Here is a 26,193-nt window from a genome sequence, read left to right on the forward strand (position 1 = left end):
CATTGATATACAGGTCACCCAGCAAAATAAATACATGTTTTAGCCTCATCAGTGGTAACCTGTACATTTTTTTGCACTACCAGCAGAGCTGTGTGGGACAGGCACCTCTCCTATCACACTGTACATCTGAAAGGCTGCTGTCCATCCCGTACTTTTTCCCAAGGAAAGTGATTTTCTTGTGTTGTTTATATGTACTTAACATACAGGATGTCGGCCTCACATCCCATCTGGCCTATTTTGGAAGCATTCTTTTTCATTCTTCAAAGAAAGCATCTTATTAGTGAAACCCAGGATCACAACTTCTTCCAGTGATGTGCAACAGTCAATAGTGGATCTCACCAAAGGGATGTCATTAGTACCGCTGCAGCATTCGACTGTATCTCCTCCAAAACATGGATGTAATCAAAAGGAAGAGCAAATCCAAAAGAAACAGATGTCTTCTACCACCTTCAAGACGACATTTCTTCCCTTAGACTCCATCTTTGCTGCACAAGCACTGTAGGTGTGTTTGCAGCATTTGTTTTTGGGGGATATTTTGTTTAAGTCATACCCTCTGCAAATTCTGCTACATACTGTTAATTGCTGCTTGTTATCAACACCCCTGTTGCCATGAAGGCTAGTCTACTCCACAGCCAGCTGTCATGGAAGTAGTAAATAAAGCTGTTTTTCCTTCAAAGACATTTGAAGCATTGTTCAGTCTGTGACTATACCAGGAACATCTCTATAGCTTTTCCGTGACTTCCACATACTTCAGCCAAATACTTGATTTTGCTCATGCTTTCCTTAGAACATCCGAGGATAAGACGGGTTTTGCTTAATTATCCACTCAGCATGGGGATTGATGTGGTACAAGTCTAAGAGGTAAGTGTCTGGGTCCAGGCAACGTTCACCTATCAAAACAACAGATGCAGAAAAAAAAAAAAAACACAACACATTTCTTATATCCTTAGTCCTATAGTTGCTAGGTTTTGGGGTTTGTTTTGTTTTCCCTAAAATCTGGTATTTGTTCACATTAATTTCAATATCACAACCACTCAGAAAGTTCTGAAAAACGGGAAAAGTTCTAGTTATTTCTGTTAAAATGAATGTATGTTTCTTAAAACTATACTAAGCCCAAGCTTTGACCTTTGTGAAAAGGTACTCTAAGTTCAATACCCAATAACTTCAGCACTTGAAAACCGTCACAAAATATGTTAGTGATCAAATCCAGAGACTGAAGTGGTTTCACTGACAGAGCTTTTCTTTTACAGATGCTCTAAGAGAAATACCAAGAGGCAGACAAAGCACTCCAGTAACTGACAGTCTCCAGAAGCAGCTGTAGTGGGGCATAAGAACTCGTTTCCACTTTCAGACACCCCTAACGCGCTGCTGCAATCGTATTATTTAAGTCTCTTCTCTATTTGATCACATTACCCTACTGATGAGTAGAAATCAGTGATTAATGAAAATCAACTTGTTTAATTACATGGTTTGAGAAACTTCCACCCAAGTTAGTACGGGTTCAAGTTGAAGGTGGCAGACAGAATTCACACCTGGAGCTGGCAGTTGTTTGTACAGACGCCACGTGCCAGCCTACCACACGTCATTAAAGCCCAGATAAGAAGCACACAACTAAAAGCCTTGTGGCAGAGGATGAAGTTGCCCTTTACTTAGATGAATGTAGTTTATGGTTTTAAGTTCTACACTTAATTCCACACATGAACCTTTGTCATTGAGGGAAAAGGGAGTTTAACACAGTGGGAGGTTTGTATGTTTTTAAGATGGACCAAGTGTTGCATGTCTCTGTCCTTAGGACTTCTCGACTCTTGAGTTTGCACCTTTCGTGACAGGCAGCTCCTGATTAAGATCCATTAGCATTTGTGGAAGGCTTCAACCTTCCCACACGCTTGCACTAGAAAGGCTTTGCAGTGATGGCCGGAAGGCATGTGAACCAACACCACAAGAGCTTGGACAGGCGCTGTTTGCTGTGGGTGAGGTTAACCTACACTTGCACACTTGCCTTTTAACTTTTGGAGCCCCCTCCAAATCTCACCCTTTTTTTTCAAGATAAGTTAAGCATAACAAACTGGATATCAGAGTCCTTACTTTCAGTTACCATCCTGACTTACCAATATTGCCTCCCACTTCATATAGGAGCAAGTTTGTGCACTCCATTGAGTTGTTACTGCAGGAAGAAAAACACACTGAAGTTAAAGCTCTGCAAAAGGCAGGTTATGCAGTTTAGTAATGTTTCTTCTCAAAAATTGCTTATGGTTCAGAGGCCAGCAACAGCCAAGGAAGCTAGGCCATGGTACAGAGACCTTGCTGATCCTCCTGAACAGCGCAGCTGTTGAAAAGGACACCTGAAATTGGAAAAAGAGAACAAGGCAGATATTCCTCACTGTCAGCGAGAAGCACACTATATGCAAACACTAACTTTTCAATAGGAAGACAACAGGCATAAACACCAAAGTTCACTGGCAGCATTCCTCTAGAACTGATGGCCTGTTCACGGGAAGCTCATCTGCAGGAAGACTTTGGCAGCTGTAGTAGTTTGTTAGTGAGATACTAGTCACAGCTGACCCATATCCAGCCAACCTCCCATCCACCCTCTCTAGACATCTCCTGCCCAGGGACACAGTCAGAAGATGCACTAACACTTTACCTACTAAATACAGCCTGCCGGCACAGTGACAGGGGGAGCAGGAATTCTTCTTTTAATTTTTTGCCTTATTTCAGCAATTCACCACTGGAGCACAGGAGGGAATTGCAGACCTTACTTTAGGAAACTCCTACGTTAACATAAGCGTGTTGGAAATAGTACTCCAGGCAAATAATTTGCACAGGTGATGTTTTTCTCCAGGAGAGCTAGAGAGGGTTTGTTTTGCAGGATCAATGTTATTCCACTTTCCCTTCCACTCAGCAGGGCTTTGCACACACTGCTAAAGTTCACCCGCCGTCCAGCAGCCCAGAGGGGACTACTGACCTCCTGACAGCCTGTGCACAGTGATGGAATCACTCACTTGAATTCATATTTGCTTGCCCCATCCAATACATTATTTCCAAAACTTAGAATTGAGGAGCAGAGAACAGTCTCCTGAGGGCTCACTGTGCTGCCACATCAGCTCTGCCAGAAGACAGAAAACAGCAACTGGACCACCTGGTACTTTTTTTTTTTTTTTTTTAAAAAAAAAAAAAAGCAGAGAAAAAGCCATTTACCACTTGAGGAGGTTGACAGTGTTAACAATATTCCAGCCGTTCTGGCACAAGTTCTTTTGAAACTGCCTCAAGACATCAGCAACTCTGGTTGCATTGTTCAAATGCACCTCTAGCGAATCCTTCAGGAGAAGTGAAGCATGGACTTTCACAGTCTTGGAAGGCTGAACAAGGCAGTCAGAGAGGCAAAAAGAAGAAAGTGCTTAAAGAAAGACTTTGTTATCACAGCTAAAACATCAAGTTTTAAAATAGACCACAGAGTGTGAAGAATTAAACCTATCCAGCCAGATGTTCAGAGAATTTAGGTTTGTTTACTATCCCACACACACGCCAGGCTGGAAGCTTATAGGAGCACCAAGGTGAGCATTATAAACAAATCAGCAGTGCTTCGGTGCTGTGGCTGGGAAGAAAAGCATCACTCACCATCAGCATGCACTGGTGCTCTCTGCTGTTCAGATACAGCACAGGCACCAGAACTGACACAAGCTTTGACGAAAATAGGATTTATCAGAATAAATTTTGATGAACTGTTTTGCGCAAGTTTGATAGACTTCTCTGGAATTGATTTAAATTACTGAAAAAGGAGTTTAGAGAGTTCAATTGCAGACTACTGAATTTCAGAAAGGTAGTGTCAAAAAAAAAAAAAAAAAAAAAAAACCGAAGCACTGAGCCATCACAGATCAGAGTTCAAGAAGTGCTGTTTTCTCAAGACTGTCTTCATCAACTTCTCCATGAAGTAACTTCCCAGAACTTTTTGGAGAAGGTCGAACTGTTCTAATGGTGTCTGATCCACAGCAAGTTAGAGCAGTGCTAACAGTACCTTCTAAGCATCGGGTCAGCTGTTTGACAGCCTGAACAGCAGTTGCCCTCTCTGAAATGACAGAACCTTCAACAGTGACACGCCGCCTTAACAAGCCAAATTTTAGGCAGACATCATCTCAGTATCCCAACTTGCATAGAAAGGTGGGGGACATACTGGCTTGGGAGAACACAAACTCTTCTTCAGGTATGCAGATTCAAGCCTTCAATGTATTATTTCCACCTGCAGACTCCACCTAGCTCCTGTCCTCAGAGCATCCCAGGTGCACCACCACTGCTACGCAATGCTTAAAATCCAGCACTGCATGACGCAAGCTAGCTCCTGCAGACCTACACTTATTCGACTAACAGTGGCAACCAAAATAAAAGGCAGAATGACTCCAAGGATCTTTTCCCATCTTTGATATTTGAACAGATCAGTTAGTAACATCTGTTTAAAAATCCCAGTCTGCACCAGCACAAGGAGGAGTAGAGCCATTTCATTTATCAGGGAAATTACTTCTCTCCTTTCAAGTGGCAAGAATCTTGTCCTCAAAGCCTCCAATACAAATCACCAGGATTATGGACAAAAGAAAATTAGGTTCAAAATGTAATTTTATACTACTGCAATAGCCTAAATTTTTGCTTTCAGCTCATGAAAACAAGTCTGCCTTTATTACGGCAGACATATCTGTCTAAACACATGGGACACCAAGAACCATATGAATTCTGCTCTTCATGCGAGGTAAAGAGCAGCCTTTCTGCTCCTGGTCTCTTTCCCCCTCACCTGCAACCATGCAGCATCTTAATTGAGCATTTTGTAGCCTGAAATTCAGTTAGTATTCTTGCTGTGGGATCAGGTTTTGCCATAACCTGTCCAAAAGGGTCTGGGAAACTGTTTCTCAGTGTTCTGCAGATTTTTCTCCCTCTTGCTCTTTAAAGAGCATCACTCCTTACAGTCTTCCAAGTTCTCATGAAAGCATTTGACGCTGCTACGGAAGGGCTCAGTTTTTGCGAGCCCTAACTCACCTCTGCCTGGTTCTTTTCCACCTTGTCTTTATCAGCATGAATCTTCCGCAACAAATTTTTAATTCGTTTGTCACAGAACTGGTACCTTTTGCTATTGCTCTCATTCAGCTTTCTCACTTGAGCTACCAGAAAAGAGGACACCTGGGCAGGAGAGAAGGGAGAAAATAGGAATTAAAAGAAATCAAACAGAGATGAGGATGCCATTTAAGAACCTAAACATCACTTTATGAAGCTCCTTAAATAGACAAAATATCTATATACCTCGAAAGCAGGTAGTCTGGGAATTCAGCTAGAGGTTTAGCCTACAGACATTTAACTCCTTTGACATTTCCAAGGCCATCCCTTTCCCTATTCCAGTTCTAACCAGACCAAGACACTGCTACACCATATTGCAAACCACCTGCGTGACTTACTGTCCAGAGCAAATCCTGGTAATGGATCATCATCCGCACAACGTCAGCCGCCCCCTCTGCCAGCTGTTTCTCCTTCCCTTCAGGAATCTTGTTTGGCAGCCCCTTGTGCATGAAGAGGTTTGGGGCCATGACTGTGGAAACGTTCCAGAGGTTCATTTTGTTGTTGTTCTCCCTGGCAACTACTTTGCTGAGAAACTCAAGTAGAGCCTAAAGAGAGGAGAAGAGACTTAAGACATCCATTACCAATAATGCTCAAGAAACTACTACAGAAATTGCTGGAGAGCTCATTTAACTAGCGTTTTTACTTGATAGCCATGAGCAAATCCTATTTCTCCAGACAGGAAGTTCAGTGACGAATCCTAATACAAGGATAGCAACAAATAACCACACCAAGTAGAGAGAGAGTTTGTTCAGCCTTCATGGATCTGGAGAGACAGTCTGTGTGGGAAGCAGATGAGCTCTTACTCCTTGGCAAGTGGCAATTTACAAAGTCCAGTCCTAAAAGTTACAGAATCCAAAGATGACCCCCCCCTTCCCCCAGTGTCCCCTCAAAGCTATTCCCAGATGTGGAAAAATAAACCCTTGTGGATCATTTCTTCTGCCTCACACCTCCACCAAAGCCACGACACATGACAAATCATATTTGAGTGGAGTATGTATTCCAGCACTCATATATATAAGTTTGAGAGGTGCTAAGTCAGCCTTGTCTTTATCACCTGGAAGCTGAACTACTCAGGAAGGGGGGGGTGGAGGCAGCAGCAACCACCACACTTCTTACAAAGCACAGAAAGGCAGAGGTTGTGCACTGCTTGCAAAGCTGATCCCATCACCATTTATTCTTTCAAAAAGTATTAGGTGAAAGAATTTGAAACTCCTTCTGATCATGAAAGGGTAGGAAGTTATAAGCTCAGTAGCTTTTTTATTTTTTTTAACTAAAACTATCTTTCATAAGTGATGACAATACCACAAACTGCAAATCAGAAGACTGAATTTCTTTCTCTACACCTTAGCATGCCCACAGGCAATGGAAGGCCTATACATCTTTCACTCCATGGTGAAGTGCTTTAACACACTGAAGAGGAAGAGCATGTTTCCAAACAGGATGCTCCAAGACCACGTGGATTCCTGCTGCTCTTAAGTTTGTACCCAAAAGGCAGACTTAAAGCTGCTTGCAGCTTACTTTCACCGCACAGCCTTGAGTTTTGCCTGCTGCCTCCACCATGGGTTTCCATTCTCAAGCCAGTGAAATAAAACCAATAGCATGATGTATGTTATTTACAAAAGCTGACAGAGTTTCCTTGAATAAAAACCTGGAATGAGATCAAATTTTTCCAGTTAAATCCAGAACAGGTAGTTACCTTTAGAGTGCTTCTGTTGGCCTCTGGCAGAATCAGGATCAGGAGGTTTAGAGCTTGCAATCTTTGCTTCAGGTCTGGAATATCTAGAGAGGGAAAGTGACAATAGGACAGAGGATTCAAGCTTCTGACACTGTTCTTTTTGAGCATGGGAATCCCCCAAGGAATAAGGCAATTAGTTCTTGTAGTGTTTGCCATCTAGCATTTGAGACCTTATTTTACAGAATTAAATCAAGCTCGTACAGCCCTTATGAAGTGAACGACGCATGTTCTAGAAGACTGGCTGATCTGTGGAGTACACAGTCTTCCAGCAAGTCTGATGCCCTTAAAGGGCATCAAAAGACTCCATTATTTCCTTTTCTTGAACAAAAATTTGTGCACTTAAACAGTTAGCCTAACACATTCAAACCATCTATTGAGGCACAAACCTCAAAATAAGGCGCTTGCAGAACTTTGCATTACCTGCAGACAAGCCAAGACCATGCACCCTGGCCTGTTGCCACAGCTCAGCCTGCACGTCATTGTTTATCAAGTTGTCCTAATTCATGGCAGCAACGCTGCAGCCTCAAACTACACAACATAATTTAAGACCCCAGGACAGTGTTCCTACACAAAGGTGCCTGCAAGCAAGTGACTATGACTTTCAGGCTGATACATAATAGTACACACAACATCCAGCACACCGAGTGTGGCTATAGTTCATATCATGCTCTGGATCCGCATTGAATCCCCGGGCTCCCAGCACACCTGACAGGAGAGCCCAAGACCAGTAGAGCTTTGCAAGAAAAGCACAGACCAACAAACTGATGCTAAACAGCCAAAGCAGGGACTCACTTTGAACAGCAGCAAAAGCAGGGAGGTACTCTGCTGTCAGCAGTGGGGCCGGCAGCTCTCTTATGAATCTTTTCAGTAGTCCAGATACATCATTCTGGTGGACTTCATCCCAGCGGAAAAGGCCAGTATAGAAGTCCCTTTCCAGCTTCTGCTCCAGACTCTATTTAAAAGATGGAATTTATTACACTCCTTAATAAGCAAATACAAGGGAAATTCTGTAGCTGAGCACTAGGAGGGCAACCCGTCCAGTCAAAAGAGTGCAGACACCCTCACAGTAGACACTCCCAGACTTCCCAGCAATGGACATTTCTAGTTGTACTGGGAAGGGAGACAAGACAATACAGGTTATTCAGATACTTGCTTCAGCAACATGCTCCCTGATCACCTCTGACACTTTCAAACGCTACTGAAGAGCTCATACCTTGATTCTGGTCTGGGACCCAGAAACTCTCAGAATGCCCTCTGTTTCAAGTCCTCTCTTTTCCAAGCAGGACAGCAGCTATTAAAGGGTGGGAAAAAAGAAAGCTCTTAGGCACAGAGGATGAGAAGTCAGCCCTCCCTTATCACAGGCCTCAAAGCTTCCTGACTCTGAGGATCAGAGGTGTGAATGAAATCAGAAGAGAACTTACTGCCTGGAGTATCAGGGGGACCTTGGTGTTGGGGAGCAGTTTTTGGTCATTTTCCAACAGGGTGTTAAGTGGAACTCCGAAGAGTCTTTTCTCTACAACAGAAACAACATGTTACAAGTCTGTATCACCTCTAATACAGGTGTAAGGCATATATCCTCTGCTGCAGACTGAGGTGGCACATTTTGAAGGTGTAGATACTGGAGAAAGTGAGGAATAGTTTAACAAGAAACGTGTATTTGATAGTCAGACAAATGTGGTGCTAGGTCCTGGTGTCACCATCCAGTGACTTCCAGGAGAAATTCTAATGAAGGAAAACACGCCTGTCACAAGGTTTCTTATCAAAGACCCTCTCTGTTCTAACATTTGAAACACAAACCTATGAGAATAGTGTAAAAAAAGAAAAAAAAAGGCACAAAAAAATTATTAAGGTAACATACAACTAACCTGTTGTTTTCAGTTTTGCTGCTTTGTTTCTCTTCAGCTCAACACCCAGAACATCACAGAGAGCTGTTAGTTCAATAAGGGCCAGTGTGGGGATCTTCTTCATGTCCTGAGCGGATAGATCTCCAATCCTGGTCACTCCTAATCTCCCCTTGGGGATCTTAAATTTCTGAGGGAAAACACACACACCCAAAAGGTTCAGTGCAAGTTATCACTACCAACCCCACCAGTTATCAAGTTCTGCTGCATTTTTGTCATTCCTTACCATTACCAGCATCTATTCATTCTCCTGTTTTCAACAACAGGCAAATGCTGCAAAATACTCCTACTCAACCCACAGTTGAATAAATATTTTCCCTTTTCAGTATTGGTCTTTAATCATACTGGAAATCCCGATTTATCCAAAGTAAAGACAGCCTGATACCCACCCTAATCTACTTGAACTTTGGAAGCAGTCCAGCACATTTGCAGAGAAGAAAACTGTCAGAGATATGAGTAAGAAAGTCCAGTTATTCTCTTTTCAGTGGAAATGACGCAGATCCTTATCAAAATAGCTAGATTCACACATAAGCCCTACTTTTGACCCTCCCCTACGCAACGTTATCCTTGCCCAACCCTGCAAGGGTAACAGCACTGCCTGTCCAAAAATACCTACTTAATATAGCTCCAGTGCAACACCATCCACAGACGATGTTTCCAAGAGCTGATCATACAATTGAATCAAGCACCTTGTACCCCTCTCAACAAGAAGAGACTAATGAGGTCTAACAGGAAAAATTCCTTCAGTGCTTACAGTTAAGGCATTTCCATCCTTTAACCTCCTAGATTCAGACCGGAACGAACCCTTGAGCAGGACAGCTGCTTGCTCCGAGTAGGCGACATCCATGTTGAACACCTCCTCTTTTCCAGGGTTTCGAACTGTGCAGGAGTAATCCTGGGTTCCTGCTACAGAGGAGAAATTATCTTGAATTTCAGAAAGGTGAAGCTTAGAAAACAAGTGTGCTTAAAAAGCAGTTTGAGACAGGTTTGGGTACCATTGCTTGTAAAAAATCCTATATTAACATTTGAAAATGGTGTTCTCCTAGCAGTCCTGAGACTGATCAATAGAGTAAGATTAGCTTAGAGTCATAACATCACGGCTACACTCACCGGATCACTGGTAAGACACGAGTATGGCCTTACGTTAAAGGACATATCCAAGACTAACTTCTCTTTATATGATTGTATATGGCGTTTATAGGTTTTCACTATATGATCTTTGCTAGACTAATTTTATTTGCACCTTCTAGTTGCTTTCTTGAAGAGTTACAGTTATCAGTCTCAGTGGCAATTCCCAACACTAGAGCCTGGAAAAGTTTACTAAATCCACAACTGTGGGTAACCATGTATTTCAAAAAAACCCAACAAAACAGCTCACAAACAAGGCCAATGTTCCAGAGACCAGATTAGTATAACTCCCCTTCCAGTTCCAGCCCTACTCCCCACTCAGTCCTACTCTACATTTAAAAACTTCCTTACTTCTCTGTACATTTGAAGTCCGTAGACTGTGCCACAACTGATCTGGTCCAGACTCCTCTTTCTTTGCTGCCGTCTCCTGAAAAATAAACCAGAACATGTTTACCTGCACAAAACAGAAGTTATTATATGACAACCTGATTTTGGCAGAAAACACACACCTGACATTGTCTGCTAGTCTAAGAAAATGCTGCTCAAGCTCAGGGCTACAAGACTGTTCAGCAATTAAAAATCATAACTAGAGGATTTGGCAGGCAGGTGGAAAACAATCTCGTAGACAGTATTTGTGATAAGTTTGCACATCATGAAGCCAACTCTTCCTTTCACACAACATTAGCCAATCTCCCCCTTTTAGTTCATGCACTGAGGGGCTAACAAACAGTGGACCAAGCAAGCTGCATGGGAACTACCCCTTGCCTGCCATCACAAGATCTTTCATGAGAAAGAAGACTCTATGTAGACGTAATCACCTAAAAGCTTCACTTCATGGGCTTCATAGTAACCTACTTCTTCATGCCCAGAGAAAGAAGTGAACCTTTAAAAGTGTAAGCAGGCATTTGGCAGGCAATTCTGTTAATAAAAACCTTACTTTTGCTAGAACTACTTAACATGCAGGAAAGCTTACTCTATTATGAAAAGTTAGCAACTTCCCAAGAACCTGCACCCAGCACACCAAAAGAGCGGTCAGTAGTGGGAAGCATCCAAAACCTGGCAGAGCAGCAAAGGCACAGATACTGGATCTGCTTTCCTAATATGGAATTTCTGAGACTGGGAAAAAAACCTTTACTTTTCTTCATTTCTGTTTCCTTGCCTACAAAGTGGATGTTTCAAATAATCTTTTCTGCAATAAGGGATTTATCATGTTTTGCTACATGCCTCAACCAAGTGTTATAGCAACACCAGGCCTGTTTTAGAATATGGTTCATGAAAACGTCCTTCAGAGCCCCAAAATTGTTTGAAACTGGATCAACATAGCAAACCTGGATGGAAAATTAACCAAAAAGCTTTCTTTTGCCTGGGATTTCTCCAGGAACTACTCAAGGGTAAAGGACGACTTCTGCTCAGTGCCTACAACTAGTGTTATATCCTAACATCACAAAAACGTACAGTTTTACATACAAAATAAGGATGCTGCACCTTGTGGCCACAACCGAAAGAGGAGCAGCGCAGCAGGAAAGCAGCTGAAGAGCTAATGATTATATATTCTCTAGGGGGAAGGAAAAAAAAAAAAGGCAGTGGCTAATCTTTCTCCAGCTGTACAAGGTCAGCTCGTCAGAACTGAACTTATGAAGTTCTCTCTTTTTTTCTTTAGTAACGATTTAACATGTCACTGGAATAAAGACAACACAAGAGGGCTCCAAACGATACCAGTGCTGTAGAGGCTGCAGCACTGCAGGCACAGTACAGAAGTCTTCCAGCACTCTCTAGGAAGTTTATGGATCTGCAGGTTTTGCAGCAACCTCTCAATGCCGCAACCTGGATGCAGAATTTCTACAATCTCAGCTTCATTTCAGCTCAAGAGACGTAGTCGTCTGTTTGGAAACCAGAGGAGCCCTAGACCCAGAAAGCCAAGTCTTTCAGATGATTCCACTACATCAACATACCTCTGAGTTGACCACTCCAAAAATGTCTCGGACATCACGCACAGGATGCTTGTTCTTCCTCCTCCGAGACCGGGAGTAGGTATCCAACCGCCGCTGCACAGCAGCAGCCTGGGTCTTGGTCAGGGTGGAGAGCAGCACAATGTTGTCGTTTTCCGAGGCATGGTCCCCGAGGAGGTCGGACAGACCTGCGTCCTGGAGCCACTCCGCTTCAGCTTCTCCCTCTGTGAGGCAAGGGGTGAGAAGGTCGAGTGAGAAGAGAAAGGATAACAGCCATTGGAGTGCTTGCAACACTTCAGAGGCAGAAAACCAGAAGCCTGAGCCATCCCCTTTCTGGGTGGCAATGGGACATCGCTGGAAGCGAGCCACATCTTTGTTAGGAAGCCATGGCTATTCTCAAAATCTTAGCCTTATTCCCAGGTACCCAGCTGGGTATCAGGGTGAAATCGAAGGAGGCACACCACTTTTAGGCAGCTATAACTGCCCATGTATTCCTTACTCCTCACCCTAAGTGAGGAAAAAGAGCAGAAAAAGCTATGGAGGCACACACATTGCCAGGAAGGCAGGCTCCCTCAGAAGCTGGGCAGAAGGGGGGTCACAAGCATGACTCTGTATGGTATCTAGGCACAAGGATTGCAACAGGAACCGAACCCAGTGGGGACTTTCACAGGACTTTAAGGAAAGTCAGATGCACTTGCGTAAATCTGCTTTTACTGTGCAAAGGGCAGCTCTGGGAGCAGGCAACCGTGCACAGCAAATGCAGAATGAATGGCAGTGCCTCCCTCTGCAGCCCACCCAATCCTCCCACAGCTTTGAGAACAGACAAAAGGTCTGTGAGAACCACAACATACATTGCACATTTGGCTTTTGTACTCTTCCCAATTATTTGGCTATTTCTTTTAATTTGTATTTATCTATATGCATCCTTATGTCTCAATAACTATTTTTTCTTAAATATCCAGACATTGGTCTGGTAGATTCAAATCTATTTTATTTAATATACTTGCAGAACTATTTGTATGCACCACCCCTATTCTTTACCTTTTTAAGTGGACTGGTACCCATGCAGTCATTCAACAAAAGCAAAACCGTTATTCCTACTCTGCGCATTCGCTTTATATCTGTGCCTATTCAAAACACCAGAATGAAGTGTGAGAAGCCCGGAGACAGCACAGCAGCATTACTTGCAGAAGCTCAACTCATTCTTCAATATATATAAAGTCATACTTCAAACACAGAAGACAATTTTTTCCTTATGGGATGGCACCCTTTGTGCAAGTGAGAAAGTGCCCTGAGCAAGGCAGCTACTTGAAATCTAAGGATAAAAGAAGCAATTTAGCAGGTGGATTCAACTTTAATACAGTGAACACCAAAAAGCCTTTATCCTTTCAATTCTACGTACCACATTCATTCACTGCAGGCATAGGTCTACCAAAGGTTATACTGGGGAAAAGAAAAATCAAAACTGAACTGACTGAAACAGAACGGTTCATTCCCAGTCTTCCTCTCCTGTGCAAACTGATGTCTCCTCAGTTATCACAGCCGCTCAGGCAGTTTTATTACTGTGGCACCAATAATAAAAAAGCCATGCAGCCCTTCTTGAGAGATTCAATAATTTAATTTTTCTGGGGACACTTCTGTGTTTGCGCAACTTGCAAAAACATACTGTGACTCCATTAAAACTCTTTTCAGCCTTCAGAGCGTGCTTACAGTTCTCAGGCACTGTAAGGAAACGGAACTTTTTTCAGCATCACACAATAAATAGAACTGGACTTGAAGTCAAGTATTTCCTTTAACAAATCTTCTAGCAACCTGGCTAGCTTTCCTACACGGTCCTAAATTTTGGTCTTTTCCCACATCTGGCTCTACAGAAGCTGACAGGTAAGAGCATCCCCCTGGTACTGCTCGCTTAGTTGCAGCTGCTCAAGCGCTTGTGGTCCCCTTCACAAGCCCTCCCTGTACAGCTATTTCTCCTACATCCCTGGTTTCACAGCAGCGCAGCACACAAAAAACTTCTGGTTTATTTTGTCTTTGGGAACTAAAGGAAGTGAAGTGTATTGCTTGCAAATTTTGAAAATACCCAATTTCAGTCATAACAGGAAACTAATCTAATACACAATACTAAACAACAGGCCCTAAATCGGACATCCGCGTGAGCCTACTGCCCCATTTGATGCCAAAGCACTAGATTTTAATTCCTCTATTTAATATTTTTGGCCCAGTTCTGTTTGCCAGTAACGCAAAAGGAAATGAGTAAAATAGGTTATTTATATGGAAAAGGGGGAAATCAAAGAGAAACAGGTCAGAACTGAAAAGTCCACAGAAGCTGAGGTTTAAGCCTGGAGAACTGCTAAGATTTGCCTTGTGAGTTCCAGATAAGCAGCATTTCAGGGGGGCACAATTAGGAATAAATTTGCAAAACTAAAGAATGCCAGTTCCAAAAGGTTACTTGAACCCTAAGCTAGCCAAAAGCAGCATTCATAATAAAGCATTCATGTTCAAGGACAGCTACATCCTACAGTTTCAGACTAAACATTAAGCACAACTTCCTACGCAGTTTTCGAAAGCAGAGAAGAACTCCTCTTTGCAGACCCTTCTCAGACATGATTACGTGCTATAAGGATGCTAGCAGGTATTTGAGTGGCACTACTGCAGAGTGCATACGTTATCAGTCTGCTGTACTGCCTAACCTTGGCGAGATCTGGATAAGCAGGAGACAGCAAGAAAAAGACAATGCTCCTTGTATTTCAGGAAAAAGCTACTTTCTGCTCCCTTCAGCTGTTAGCAAGGTCACAACTATCATCAGCACCTTTTCAGCTGACCCAATTCTGCAAAGTTACACGCTGGCCTCCTGCTAGCACCAGGTCACAAGCAGCTTCCCATTACGCCACCTCTTAAACAGGGCTTGCACAGGAGACCAGCGTTCTCCAACTGGGTCAGCGTTTTTGCAATGCCTTATCTACACGTGGCCTCCACACTGTCCCTGTACCGCGATTCCGATCAGCTCCATGCCAGCCTGAGCCATGCTGTCTGTAGACAGAGCTGCTAGCTGCTGCCCAGGCGCAACTTCTCGGGCTTCATGCAAAGAGTGATGGTGCCTTGGGCTCCGAGGAGCCCTGAAGCCTCTGGGCTGCATTGCCACTTCACAGTGCTCCAACCATAAATTGCAGAGACATGAAAGCCAAGAGGCACCAGCCAAATCCTGCATCCACACCATCTGAAATTTCCCCTTGCCACTAATGCTTCCAGCGCCAACGCTTATTTGACTAAGCTCCTTTGCAGAAGGCACCAGGAGGCTGAGTGTGCCGCACCTCTTTTCCTAACCTGCTGGGAAGGCTTCACTCGGAGCATAATTTCAAGTCTGTCTGGTTTCAATGGCCAATTAAGCAGCCAGCTCTTGCCTGCTAGATTAACATACAGCGTTAAAAGACCCTTTTCCTTGTGTCCCTGCTTACACACAGTAATCGAATTGCCTCTAGCATATCAGTCTTCTGGATATCCCAGACACCCTTTCATCTCGTGGACGGCCTCTTTTGCAGAGTCTCCTTCCTGGCACACTCATTTTCTAAATCACTTTTGCATCTCTTCCGGTTCTAAAAAAACCAATCTTACATCCTTTATGTAGGGGCACTAACAGCAGACCTTAATGTTTACCATGTCTTGCCTACTATGGCAGACACAGACAACAATCTTCCCATCCCGCTCTCCAGAGCCCCCTCTATGTAGCCAGGATAGCTGTTTACCCTTCCCAAGCACTGCAGCACACTGGGACTTTCACTCAAACGCTTCCCCATTACACACATGGATCCTTCTCAGTATCAGGCCAGCACAACAGCTGTAGGCCGTACAGGCTGCAAACCCTGTTTGCATTCAAGAGGATGTACAGCCAACTAAATCACATTCTTCAAAATGGACCCAGGGCATGTGTGGGATCACTGGGTGCTTATCACAGTTTATCACCCCTCCAACAGCCCAGAATGTTGTACCTTCCATGTCAAAAGGCAATCAGGTTCCAGTTATTCTAAAATACTGGATAACATCAGCATTACAGAAAGCCTATTAGAAACACCCCACACAGATGAAGCGGTCTTCAAAAGAAAGAGAGAGAAAAGAAGAACAAAAACCTTGTGTGGATGGACTCAAGTCATTCTGGATGTTTATTATGGTTTCTTGAATAGTGAATCAGAGGGAGAAAAGTCTGCCTTCCACAAAAGCAGCTTTCATGAAAGCCACTATGATGAAGTCTCAGAATGACACATACAGACAAGCCTTCCCAAACACCATCAGCTATCACAGCGTGTTTACCATACAGTCACCTGCATAGGGAGTGAGAGCCCCCCCACCTAGCGGGGGCTGTCTGAAAAAATCTGGAGCCTTGAACATACTCCTGACTGACCTTTAGAGTCAGCTGTGTTTCAGAAGCTGAAACCAGGCCAGGCCAGCACTCCTTTTCTGCAGGGTATTACCCACCACTCAATGGAAAAAAAAAAATCCACCATATCTCCGATTTGACTAGTAGTATTCTAACCATACTCCAACATGCTTCTAAATCATTCAGGTACATAAGCAAATTTTCTAAGATGCTCATCTTCCTCCCCCCACTCCCAACATTTTTGGCAACATACCCTCTTGTGTTTTGACATCTGCAAGGCTGCATTCCTCTTGTTCGGCTTCAGCACTCTGTTTAATGTTCTCTACTTCCAGCCAAAAACTGTCCATTGACATGTTATCCAAAGACTCTACCCTGGAATTCGTGCCCTCTGACACTGGGGATGCCAAAAGACTCTTCGGAGGAAGCTGGCTCATTTTGCAAGGACAATTTCTGGTACTGAGAGAGGAAGAGATAAGGAGAGAAAGAGATTAAGCTACACGTATTCAGATACGGCGTGCACAATACATCGGTCTTCATTGATTAACGACTGCATGAAAAGTCAAACAGAGGCAAGTGCTAGATTTCCTTTGGCTAGTGTTTAAGAATAACAGACAAGGTTGGGAGCAAATCCCCTAGAGAAGAGGAAAAACTGCTGTCCAAACATGCGAGAGGATGCAGTATCAACACGGGTTTTCCGATGCTGTCCTTCCACTGACCTCTGAGGCACCACCTTCCACTCCCACACTTGCTTCCAAGACTCCCCTGAAAACTTGCACAGGTACCCTCTAATTCACCGACAACCAAGATGTTTCAAGCTTGGTGCACGTGTGCTCTGACTACCTGGCACGCAGAGCAAGCCTGGCGAGTCCCAGCCACAGCAGGCTGAACCCAGTAGGCTCGTCCTCCCTACCCAAAAACCAGCACAGATCAGTCTCCTGCACTTCAGCTCCTGCAGTAAACAACTTGGATGTTTGAGGCCCTCTTTTCCTGCCCTGATCAGATTTTTCAGCTATGAGTAGCACAACTATCCTGGGAAACCCAAACACACAGAATTTTCTTACCACCCTGCTGATTAATTCATGGGTGGCAGAAGTCCCGGGCTGGATTTCAGCTTTCGGCCTCTGTGTAGAAAGTTGCGAGGTTCTCATCAGTTCATAAAACAAAGCCTCTCCTAAAATGAATTTTAATTTTCTTCAAAGCGTTACAAGCCATTTAAACCCTGCTGTATATATTTTTCAAGGACTTTAAAAAAATTGGGATAAGCGAAACCTGGTTATGAAAACACCTCAAAGGTTCAACTTATGAATACAAAATTAAAGAGATCACAAACTACAGTAACTCTAGATGGTTTGAAAAACACCTGTGAACAGCCGCCACCACCACCGAACACAGATGGGAATTGCTTTCTAGCCTCACAACAACAACAAAAAAAAGCAGATCAAGCGTTACGCTTTGAAAACCATGACAACAAAACAATCACTAACTGCAATTTAGCCTCCCAACTCTGAAAGGACTTGGAAAGTTATTGATGGCAAAATATCTGGAAAGTTTTAGTTCCTTTCATTTCAGAAAGCCATTATTAGCAGTTCTGGCATTAACTTCTGTTATAAGAAGCATTTCAAGTCACAAAAGGCTAAATTTTAATATCTAACAACCAATATCCTATGTTGTAGGATATTGTGCACTTATATTTACACATGTGCATGCATATTACACTCATACCTTTTTCTAACAAGCACATAAGCAGCCCTTCTCTTCTAAAGGTCAGAACTAAAGCAATTACCATCATTCCAGGAACATCTGGAGCCAGCAATGGCATTGAGAACAAGAATAAGAAGGGTTTTGTTTGTTTGTTTTACAGGAACGCAAAAATGAAAGACTGAAAAGAGCTATTATGCCACCCAGCCCACCTCTGACAAGGGCAGAGGCGATTCGCTTCTTTAGTACTCTTCCCCACCCTTCCCACTCCCCTTTCCTATTCCTGGATATCCAAATAACAGGCCTCCAGTTGAGCTGCCACTTTATAGACTGGTAGAGCACTTAAATAGTCAATTTAAGACGATTTTTAAATTTATTTTTTTTTTTAACCTTCACAGTTCATAGCCATCTCTCTCAGTTCTACTACAGCTACCATCCCAAATCATTATCTCCCCTTTCAGCTTTTCACTTATATCTTTACCCACTAGGATTCAAAAATTTAGATCACATCCCTTACATTAACTCTTCATCTTTTCTCACATTTGCTGACAACCTTCTAGTAAGAGGACTAGATTTAAACAAAGCTACCTTGCTAGCATCAGAGTGTTTAATACCTTGCCGTATCTCACTAGAATTCTATTACAGGCCAGTCAATAGAAATCATTCCTTGCAACATGAAACTAGAAGGAGGATTTTAGATTATCTTGAGGGACTTCTCTTGGCTATATAGGTGCCAGAAACACTGGCAGCCGAACGTGCAGTAAAGAGCAGTCTTCCAATGCACAACACTACGCAGCCTAAGGAACCATGTTACAAGCTCTCCTAATGGCTCTGCTCAAGGCCCTCAGCAGGCACAAAGCAACTCTTCTTGCCTTGAGTTATTGGGCTGTACTACTGTGAGATCTAGGTTACACAGATCAAAGCAGCTCTAAAATGTACCTTTCCTTCATGTTCAGCCTGATGCAGAGCAGGCTCATCTAGCATCCCAGAAATCTCTGTGGATTCACACCAAAAGAGCACTTACATCCAGGTTTGCAGGTCCAGCAGAACCTACCCTAGACCCGAGCAGCAACTTGCACCCAGCACACACGCTCTGCAGCAAGCCTGTGTGTCACACATGGGTACAACAGTCCCTTGCCCACACCTGCCACAGGCCTGTCTGATAAAGAAACCCAGAATTTTAAGCCGATGTAAATACAGTCTTCAGCTCTTTCCAAAGGGTGACTCTTGACCAACATGTACTGCGTGACTTATCCAGTACCAGATCCTGAATGCAAGTTTTAGTCCAGGAGATGCTACGACCAAGCGGAGTAATACTTATTTACAGCATTTGGGAATGTTCCTGGTGCACATCTGAGAAGGGTCACAACATCCTTACAGTCCGGGTTTCAAGGCTATAGCCTTGGCAGGAGCTATTTTTGATCTACCAGCACCTTCAGCCTATATCAAGACAACATAGTACTGGTGCAAGGATACTGTTTTGCCAGACAACCGTGAACTGCTGTACCCCTACCCCACTCTTGACTCGTGCTTCTGTACCACCCAGTTATCTTGCTTTCTTCCACAGCTGGAAATACAGATGGTCGAGTAGTGCTTGCACTAAAAAGCTCCAACACCAATCACACTATATGCCTACTATAGGAAAGCCATATTTCAACTACTTGTGCATCAAACAGCCCAAAAGCCATTCTAACTTTTTTTCTCCAGAGCCTCATGGACTGATGCACTAAACCCTATCCCACCAAGATGCAGGATGCTAATGTCATATGACAGCTCTACACAGCAGTAGCAGGATCCAAAGCCCAGCTCCACAAGTCATAAGCTAGTGATGCTCCTGTCTCACAGGACACCACCAAAGCAAAGTTCGGCCTTTACATTTAGAAAATGTTTTATTCTTTGACCTAAATACTTATTTTTTTTCCTTGAATACACCACACAGTGTATTCACACACACACCTAGCTACCCAGGTGGAAGGTTAGCTTCAGTGCACCTAAAAGATTGTTCTTCCTCATTGCATTCTCAAGTCAACGGAGGGCAACCTGTGACGTATAAACATAGCAACAGTTTAGATTGAAAGTGTAGATTGCTGACTTAAAATGTTAATTGCTCAGTTGCAACTGGGCAAAGAGTAGGTGGAATAATAAGTTCACTCAGTTGCACTGTCAACTTAACAAAAAGTTTTAAAAATTAACCCAACAAAAAGCAAACTGACCAGAAAGACCTGGTTAAGGGCAGCCATAAAGGAATGTTTCTGTGAAAAGACTGACCATCCTAATGCAATTGTCTCTTCTTATTTAAGAGCAGAACTAGTTTTAACGGGACGAGATTCATTCAGCTGACTCCCCTAACACCTTCACTCTAATTATGACTTTAATATTAACAGCGGAGTTATGAGATACTAGACTGTTGTAGCACTTAGATGGTTCATTTTCTTGTTATTTCTTATATAAATCCTCTCTGTGTAGAGCACTGGTAGCCCTTTGCAAGATCCGCATGCCTGCATAGTGCTGACTCCTGACTGTTTGTGGCTCACTCGTCCTGGGGTCAAACACACAGTCTCAAGAGTAGTTTTTGATCTGTTCCTAGATACTGTCAACACACAGCAAATATATTGCAAATGCTCATGCAACTTAGCCCTCTTGAATATCAAAATAAAATAAACATTGTTGCTATGCATTTGTTCATTCCAGGCTTGAATCACTCCCGTCAAGAGAGCTTCTCAAAGGATCTGTAGCTGCCTAGACTACTTTGCTGCTTACTCAACATCCTCCCCTCATTGAAATACCTCTCTAGATGAATAAATAAAGAGGTTCCTTCTCAAGCATTTCAAACACAACAGGAGGTGACAAGTGTAAGCCAAGAAAATGGAATTCCTTTAATATTGATTCCAGAAAAACTAAGATAAGAAAAAGGCACCAAGAACAGAAGACCTAGTTTTTAAAGACATTTCCAAAGATCTGGAGAAAGCACAAAGGCACACACAAAACAGAAACAGACGGTATTAACCTCAGTTTGAATCAGCCTCCAGAGCAAGTTAGGAGGAGCACACAGCATCAGAGCAATTCAGACCACTCGCATGAAACACAAGCTCTTTCAAAAGAAAATTTAAAAAAAAGTGAGAAATTATTCTATCAACTGGTTGCAGTATTTTGACAGATAAAGACACTAAGTCAGAGAACAAAAGTATGTCAGCATCACAACATACGCACATCTTGCAGGCTTTCAATTTACTTCAAGGTCAAAAACAATTGACGGGTACAAACGCACAAGATTAAAAGAAACAAAGAAATGTCTATGCAGGAAAAAGTCCATGCTGCTTCCAAGCTCCTACCCTAACGAAGCAGTTTAAATGCAAATGAAGAACTGTGTAGTTAATTCTGAAGAGAAAGAATCACCTAGAGATCATTCACCGTAGTTCATAACATGATATGTTTTCTTGTTTAAAATCATGTAGTAGGATAAAGGCATCCAACAACAACAGGTAGGAGTATTTGAAAAACTAGAGAAAATCATGAAGCAGTAAGTCATATCTATAGCTATATCCATATAAAATACAGATGTATTTTGCTTACTGAAAGTATTGATAGTTTAAACCTCAGTCTTTCAAAGATACCAATATTAATATGAGAACAACTCCCCGTATGAAAGAAGTCAATCTACTTATCAAAATCTTAGATGAAATATGCATAATCAGCTATTTCTTTCAGGCAGACAGAATTACACAACACATTCCCAACATAGAGAGAGCAAATTTATCCAGGAGATGCCTTGCAGACACAAACTGTACAACTTTCCTACCAAATGTCTAAATCAAAAGAAAGCTCTACTGCAAATCTTTAAAACCTGGCTTTGTTACCCTTACAACCTCCCAAATTTTGTACACAAAGTACAAACATCACAGGCTCCCAGTTCCTTCCTCCCCCCCACAACAAGCAGCAAAAAAGCAATACTGAAGTTTACCCTGAGGAGAAAACGAAAAGCACATGGCTGGTTCAAATTCCTTGGACCAGACCATAAAACTAAAGACAGACTAATTATCAAATTACTGCAGCAGAGATGAACAATAACTTAGCTGATACACTCTTACCGTGCTTTACTTTCCCTGCCTTAACTAATCCAAAACAGCTAAAGAGGCAGAATTAAAGGAATCTTAGAAGCAGGCTGCCACTGTTGACATACAGCTTTGCATATCTCTAACCACAGGGGATTTGCTCCTATACCTAGTAGTTCGACTGAGAGCATCCCCTACGAGAAGTCACAGTGCCTCTAGCTCACTCCTATTTTACGTAGCACTGCTGCCAACCACCACTTGTGTTCACATTAAGGTCTTTTATCAAGGACTTCACACCCATGGGACAGCACACTTGAAGGCCTGTTTCTATAGCACCAGCAAGAACAGCTAAGATGTCATTACTACAATTTGCTAACAAGATTACAGCTTGTTTTCAGTAACACAGCAATCAGTTCATCAAGATCTTCCATTATGCAAGCAGCTCAGGGAGCAGTGTCATTTAAGGTTGTTTTGAAGAAGCCTGTTCTGCAAGTGATAACGAGGATGTGCCAGATAGCTCTGCGTGCGTGGAGTAATTCATACCAGCTCCAGCTTTCTCCCACCCCAACAACAGGGCACTCCCCAACTCCTGTCCTAGCATCCCTAGTGACACCAGAAAGACAAAGCAATGATCCTTTGCCCAGTGCTCCGTGGCGTGAAAGACTTGAACCCTGACGCTCTTGTGTAACACACTGCTTTAGTTTAACACTTACATCACTTTCTCTACCGGACCCAAGCTCCAGAGATTACCTCCACCACAGCAGTGGGAGTTTTAAATAAAGAATAGGTTATAACTTACCTGATAGTAAGTGTTCTAGCAAAGTATTTAAGGGCAAAGAAACTCCATCTCCACATCTGTGTCTGAGGCCTTCGCCAGCAATAGACTTGTCTCCACTCTGCCCAATAAGCAAGCTAAGGAATAGTGAAATCTGCCTGTAATTAGAGATCTGCCTGGAGGAGTCTCAGACCAAAACTCGGAGCAGAACAAACACCAGACTGATAAGCCCCAAGCAGATACAGCCAAATTAAAAATATTCAAAGCCATGTTTAGTTTAGTCTATTAGCTGGGCGTCTGTCCCATCCCACTGGAGTTTGTTTTGGCCTCAGAAGACATAAGCCATACTCTTTGTACTTGGTCGGATTTTTTCCACCGTAAGGTCATTGCAGATGAGCCCGTTGTTCACTTTCCCTGTGTTAGCACGGTAAGCCAAACAGGAAAGGGCTTTCATTGACATGGAAATCCGGCTGGGAAAAGTGGGTACCTGGCCAAAATAAAGCTTTAGGAGCACTGTGAACCTTAATGCAATTGTGAATTGCTACAGGATGATTATATGAGAATCGTTAACTAAAAAGTGGCATTCTCGTCCCTACTTCCATGCTCACACACTTCACTGAATCCAGTCATCTAAACACACAAGCACCGTTGTCCATCTAGCGGCCACAAGGACTTGGTCTGCCATTCATGTTCCACCTATTGGCATGACACCAGGATGCCAAAACCCACAGACCAGTTAGCATGGGGCTACAAACCCCACAGACCAGTTAGCACAGGGCTACAGACAGGAGCTCCCGCATACTTGTTCTCACCCATTCCCCCCCTCCTCAGTACAGAAGCTGCCCTGGGCTGTCTCTGGCTGCCGCAAGGCTGAGCCTGTGCACAGTTTTCTCACGAAGCAGCAGTCACGGGCTCACTGCCCTTTGGTGTCTTGGCTGTCACAGCCTGTAGCACACACTGCCAGGGATTTTGCTGAGGCCAGAATGAGTCAATGCCTCCCAGTTACTAAACGCATCCTTAAAACACGCTACCGCTACGTCAGATGAGACACCCTTACTTTATTTCCATCACCACTGTGACTTTAGGCGAGATGCTCAACCTCTATATACTTCAGCTGCCCAGCTTAGGGCCAAAGGGGGTGAGGGACCACATGGCTTTCAGAGGAAAGGCTGCTAGTGTGTTTGAATCCTGTATAAAAAGGCTGTGAAATTATTTTTAGAGTGATCATTCATTAATGCAAAGGCTTTTTATAAAAGCAGATTCACACATACTAAATATTTGTCCTACAACTTCTTCAATGTTGAACTTAGAGTGAATCAGGATGATAGAACTCATTCCTATTTCTTCTTGTAGCCATCCTACCAGCTGTACCTACAGCACAGATTGAGTAATTAGAAGTTGTTGCTCAGATGTATGGGAACAGGGAAGAGACTCTGAAGAGGTCACAAGAGTAACCTGCTGACCAGCACAAAGTCAGGAGGGGTTGAGAGATCCAGCTATGCTTCACGCCTGAGAAGACGGGAAGGACAGTCATAGCTCCTGGCTTGGATTTCTCAGGTAAGAGCTATTACACACAAGCCAAAGTGCTTGGCTATTACATCGCCATGAAAGTCTGCCCTTGGACATTTATAGCTAATTCTGTAACTAATAACTGGAGCCCAGGGCCACCAATGCCAACCACGAGCCACCTCAGGTACCACAAGCTTTACAACAACGAGAGGAGGAAAACGAGGGAGGCAGAGCTGGCTTGGCAACGGCTTTTTCTCAGCGGTGCTTTGGAGGCACACCATCACCACTGCCAGGTAAACTGGTATGTGTCTTAATGGGAACCCAACAGGCATGCCACAGTTACTGCTGCAAAAATAAACAGTCATTAAAGTCAATTAATTAGAAGACCAGGATGGCTGGTGTATCATCACCTTATTGTATAGGCATGTTTTAGGTCAATCCAGCAGATAGCCTTAGTTGCACATGTACATACGGATCTGTTTCACCTGCTGGTGGGGCCTGAATGAACAGAATGAACAGATGCCAAATTGCCACTTGCTAGGAGTTAAATGGGTTTGGTCAAATTTAGCGAGCAAATTTGGTGTTCCTGCTGTAGCACCTCTTCAGACCTGACCACAGAGGTGTTCTGGCATCAGTACAGACACTGGAACTCAACTAACTTGTTTGGCAAAAACTGTAAGTTGTTACTGAATATTTTGATTTTTATCAAAGAAACCCTGCAATACTCAAGGTCTTAGTCTAGTCCTCTTACACATGGGTAATTGTAAAATAATTCACCATTTTACTTCTGTGTCACTCCCCTTAAGATTATTATTAAAATTATTTTTTTAAAAAATCTCAAATTTTGCCTGAGTTCTTTTAAAGATTTCCTTACTGGCTTCTACATACAAGGTCAACGCAGACTAGGAAAAATAAGTCAGCAACAAGAAAACATGAGCTACGGTTAGAAATAAAATCACTGTGAGTACCTTCACGCAAAACCAACAGGTTTTTGGTTACTCCAGCAGGGAGTTCTGAAACTTGGTGCAACTTGAAAGTTGATATGAATACAAGTTAGATGAAGTCTTAAGTCATTTAATGTCATTTAAGCACACAAACAGTACAGCATTTGTCAAGCAAAATAGTTCAATTTTCAGTTGTATCCTTTAGTACGTGTCCTTTGCACAAGATTTATAAATATGCAGTTCTCTTTCATGCAGTTCTTTCTTTCATACAATTCTACAAACCACTGAACAGCCCTCAAACCCCACAAGCTGCCAGGGCAGTATTACCACTGCATCGCAGGAAAACACAGTCTGCATTTTAGCCCCCCCAGCCACGCATGCACACCCCAGGTCCCACTTCCAGAGCTTGCTGCACTCATCCCAATTACAGAGTTAACACACGCACACACACACAAAGGGCTTTTTAACAGCTTTCGTTTCAGGATCAAGGCAGCCAAAGCACAGTTTTAAAGAGCATATTATAGCCTGCTCACCTGTAGAAATTTGCCTTGTTTCCACCTATCCTGCCCCAGGTATTGCCTTGCCTCCACGCCTTGCCTCCGCACCCTGCCTTCAGGAGGAAGAAGAGCAGCCATCACCCCGTACTGCCGTACCCCACGACCGCGCTCCGTACCTGCCAAGGCTGCTGAGCTGGGTGTAGCTGGCCGGCCGGGCAGGCACCAACACCACCCGGGGCCTGGGGATCCCACTTCTGGCCACCTCAGAACCACATAAGCCACGCTTGTCCATGTCCAGACGGGGAGGAGAGCAGCGGTCAGTCCATCCGTGCCTCTCGGCCGTCAAGGTGAGGAGCAGCTGCCGAGCTTCACAGCTGGTAACGAAGAGCTGCTCTTCTTCACCCACACGGTGCTGATCGGGTGGCTGCAAACATCCTCTGCTTCCTCCCCGCATCCATCCGCCCGGGCAGACCGAGCAGAAGTGACAGTAAATACACCTGCGCCTTCAAGGCGGCCGTGCCCAAGGCTGAGCCGCC

General features: G+C 43.5%; 1 protein-coding gene across 1 annotated transcript; it reads right to left on the reverse strand.

Moving 5' to 3' along the window:
* Nucleotides 1-783: 783 nt before the first annotated feature.
* ARHGAP40 (Rho GTPase activating protein 40) lies at nucleotides 784-25,949 on the reverse strand. The gene is made up of 15 exons (XM_086474784.1): nucleotides 25,834-25,949; nucleotides 16,436-16,638; nucleotides 11,814-12,034; nucleotides 10,213-10,288; nucleotides 9,488-9,639; nucleotides 8,698-8,863; nucleotides 8,254-8,345; nucleotides 8,046-8,123; nucleotides 7,625-7,784; nucleotides 6,794-6,876; nucleotides 5,436-5,642; nucleotides 5,023-5,163; nucleotides 3,199-3,359; nucleotides 2,109-2,164; nucleotides 784-890 (listed from the first exon to the last, which is right to left on the reverse strand). Exons 1-15 carry the CDS (start codon nucleotides 25,947-25,949, stop codon nucleotides 784-786), a joined length of 2,019 nt encoding a protein of 672 aa, XP_086330910.1.
* Nucleotides 25,950-26,193: the final 244 nt, after the last annotated feature.

The sequence above is a fragment of the Leptosomus discolor genome, chromosome 17 (assembly GCF_034619465.1).
Source record: "Leptosomus discolor isolate bLepDis1 chromosome 17, bLepDis1.hap2, whole genome shotgun sequence".
In the NCBI taxonomy this organism is placed as follows: domain Eukaryota; kingdom Metazoa; phylum Chordata; class Aves; order Leptosomiformes; family Leptosomidae; genus Leptosomus; species Leptosomus discolor.

Coding starts and splice junctions, on each gene's coding strand:
- ARHGAP40 (XM_086474784.1), bottom strand. CDS start 25,949: ATGGACAAGCGTGGCTTATGTGGTTCTGAGGTGGCCAGAAGTGGGATC. Junction 9,640..10,212: donor GACTTCAAATGTACAGAGAA/GTAAGGAAGTTT, acceptor TCTCCTCTGTAG/CAGGAACCCAGGATTACTCC. Junction 891..2,108: donor TGAAGTGGGAGGCAATATTG/GTAAGTCAGGAT, acceptor TTGTTTTGATAG/GTGAACGTTGCCTGGACCCA.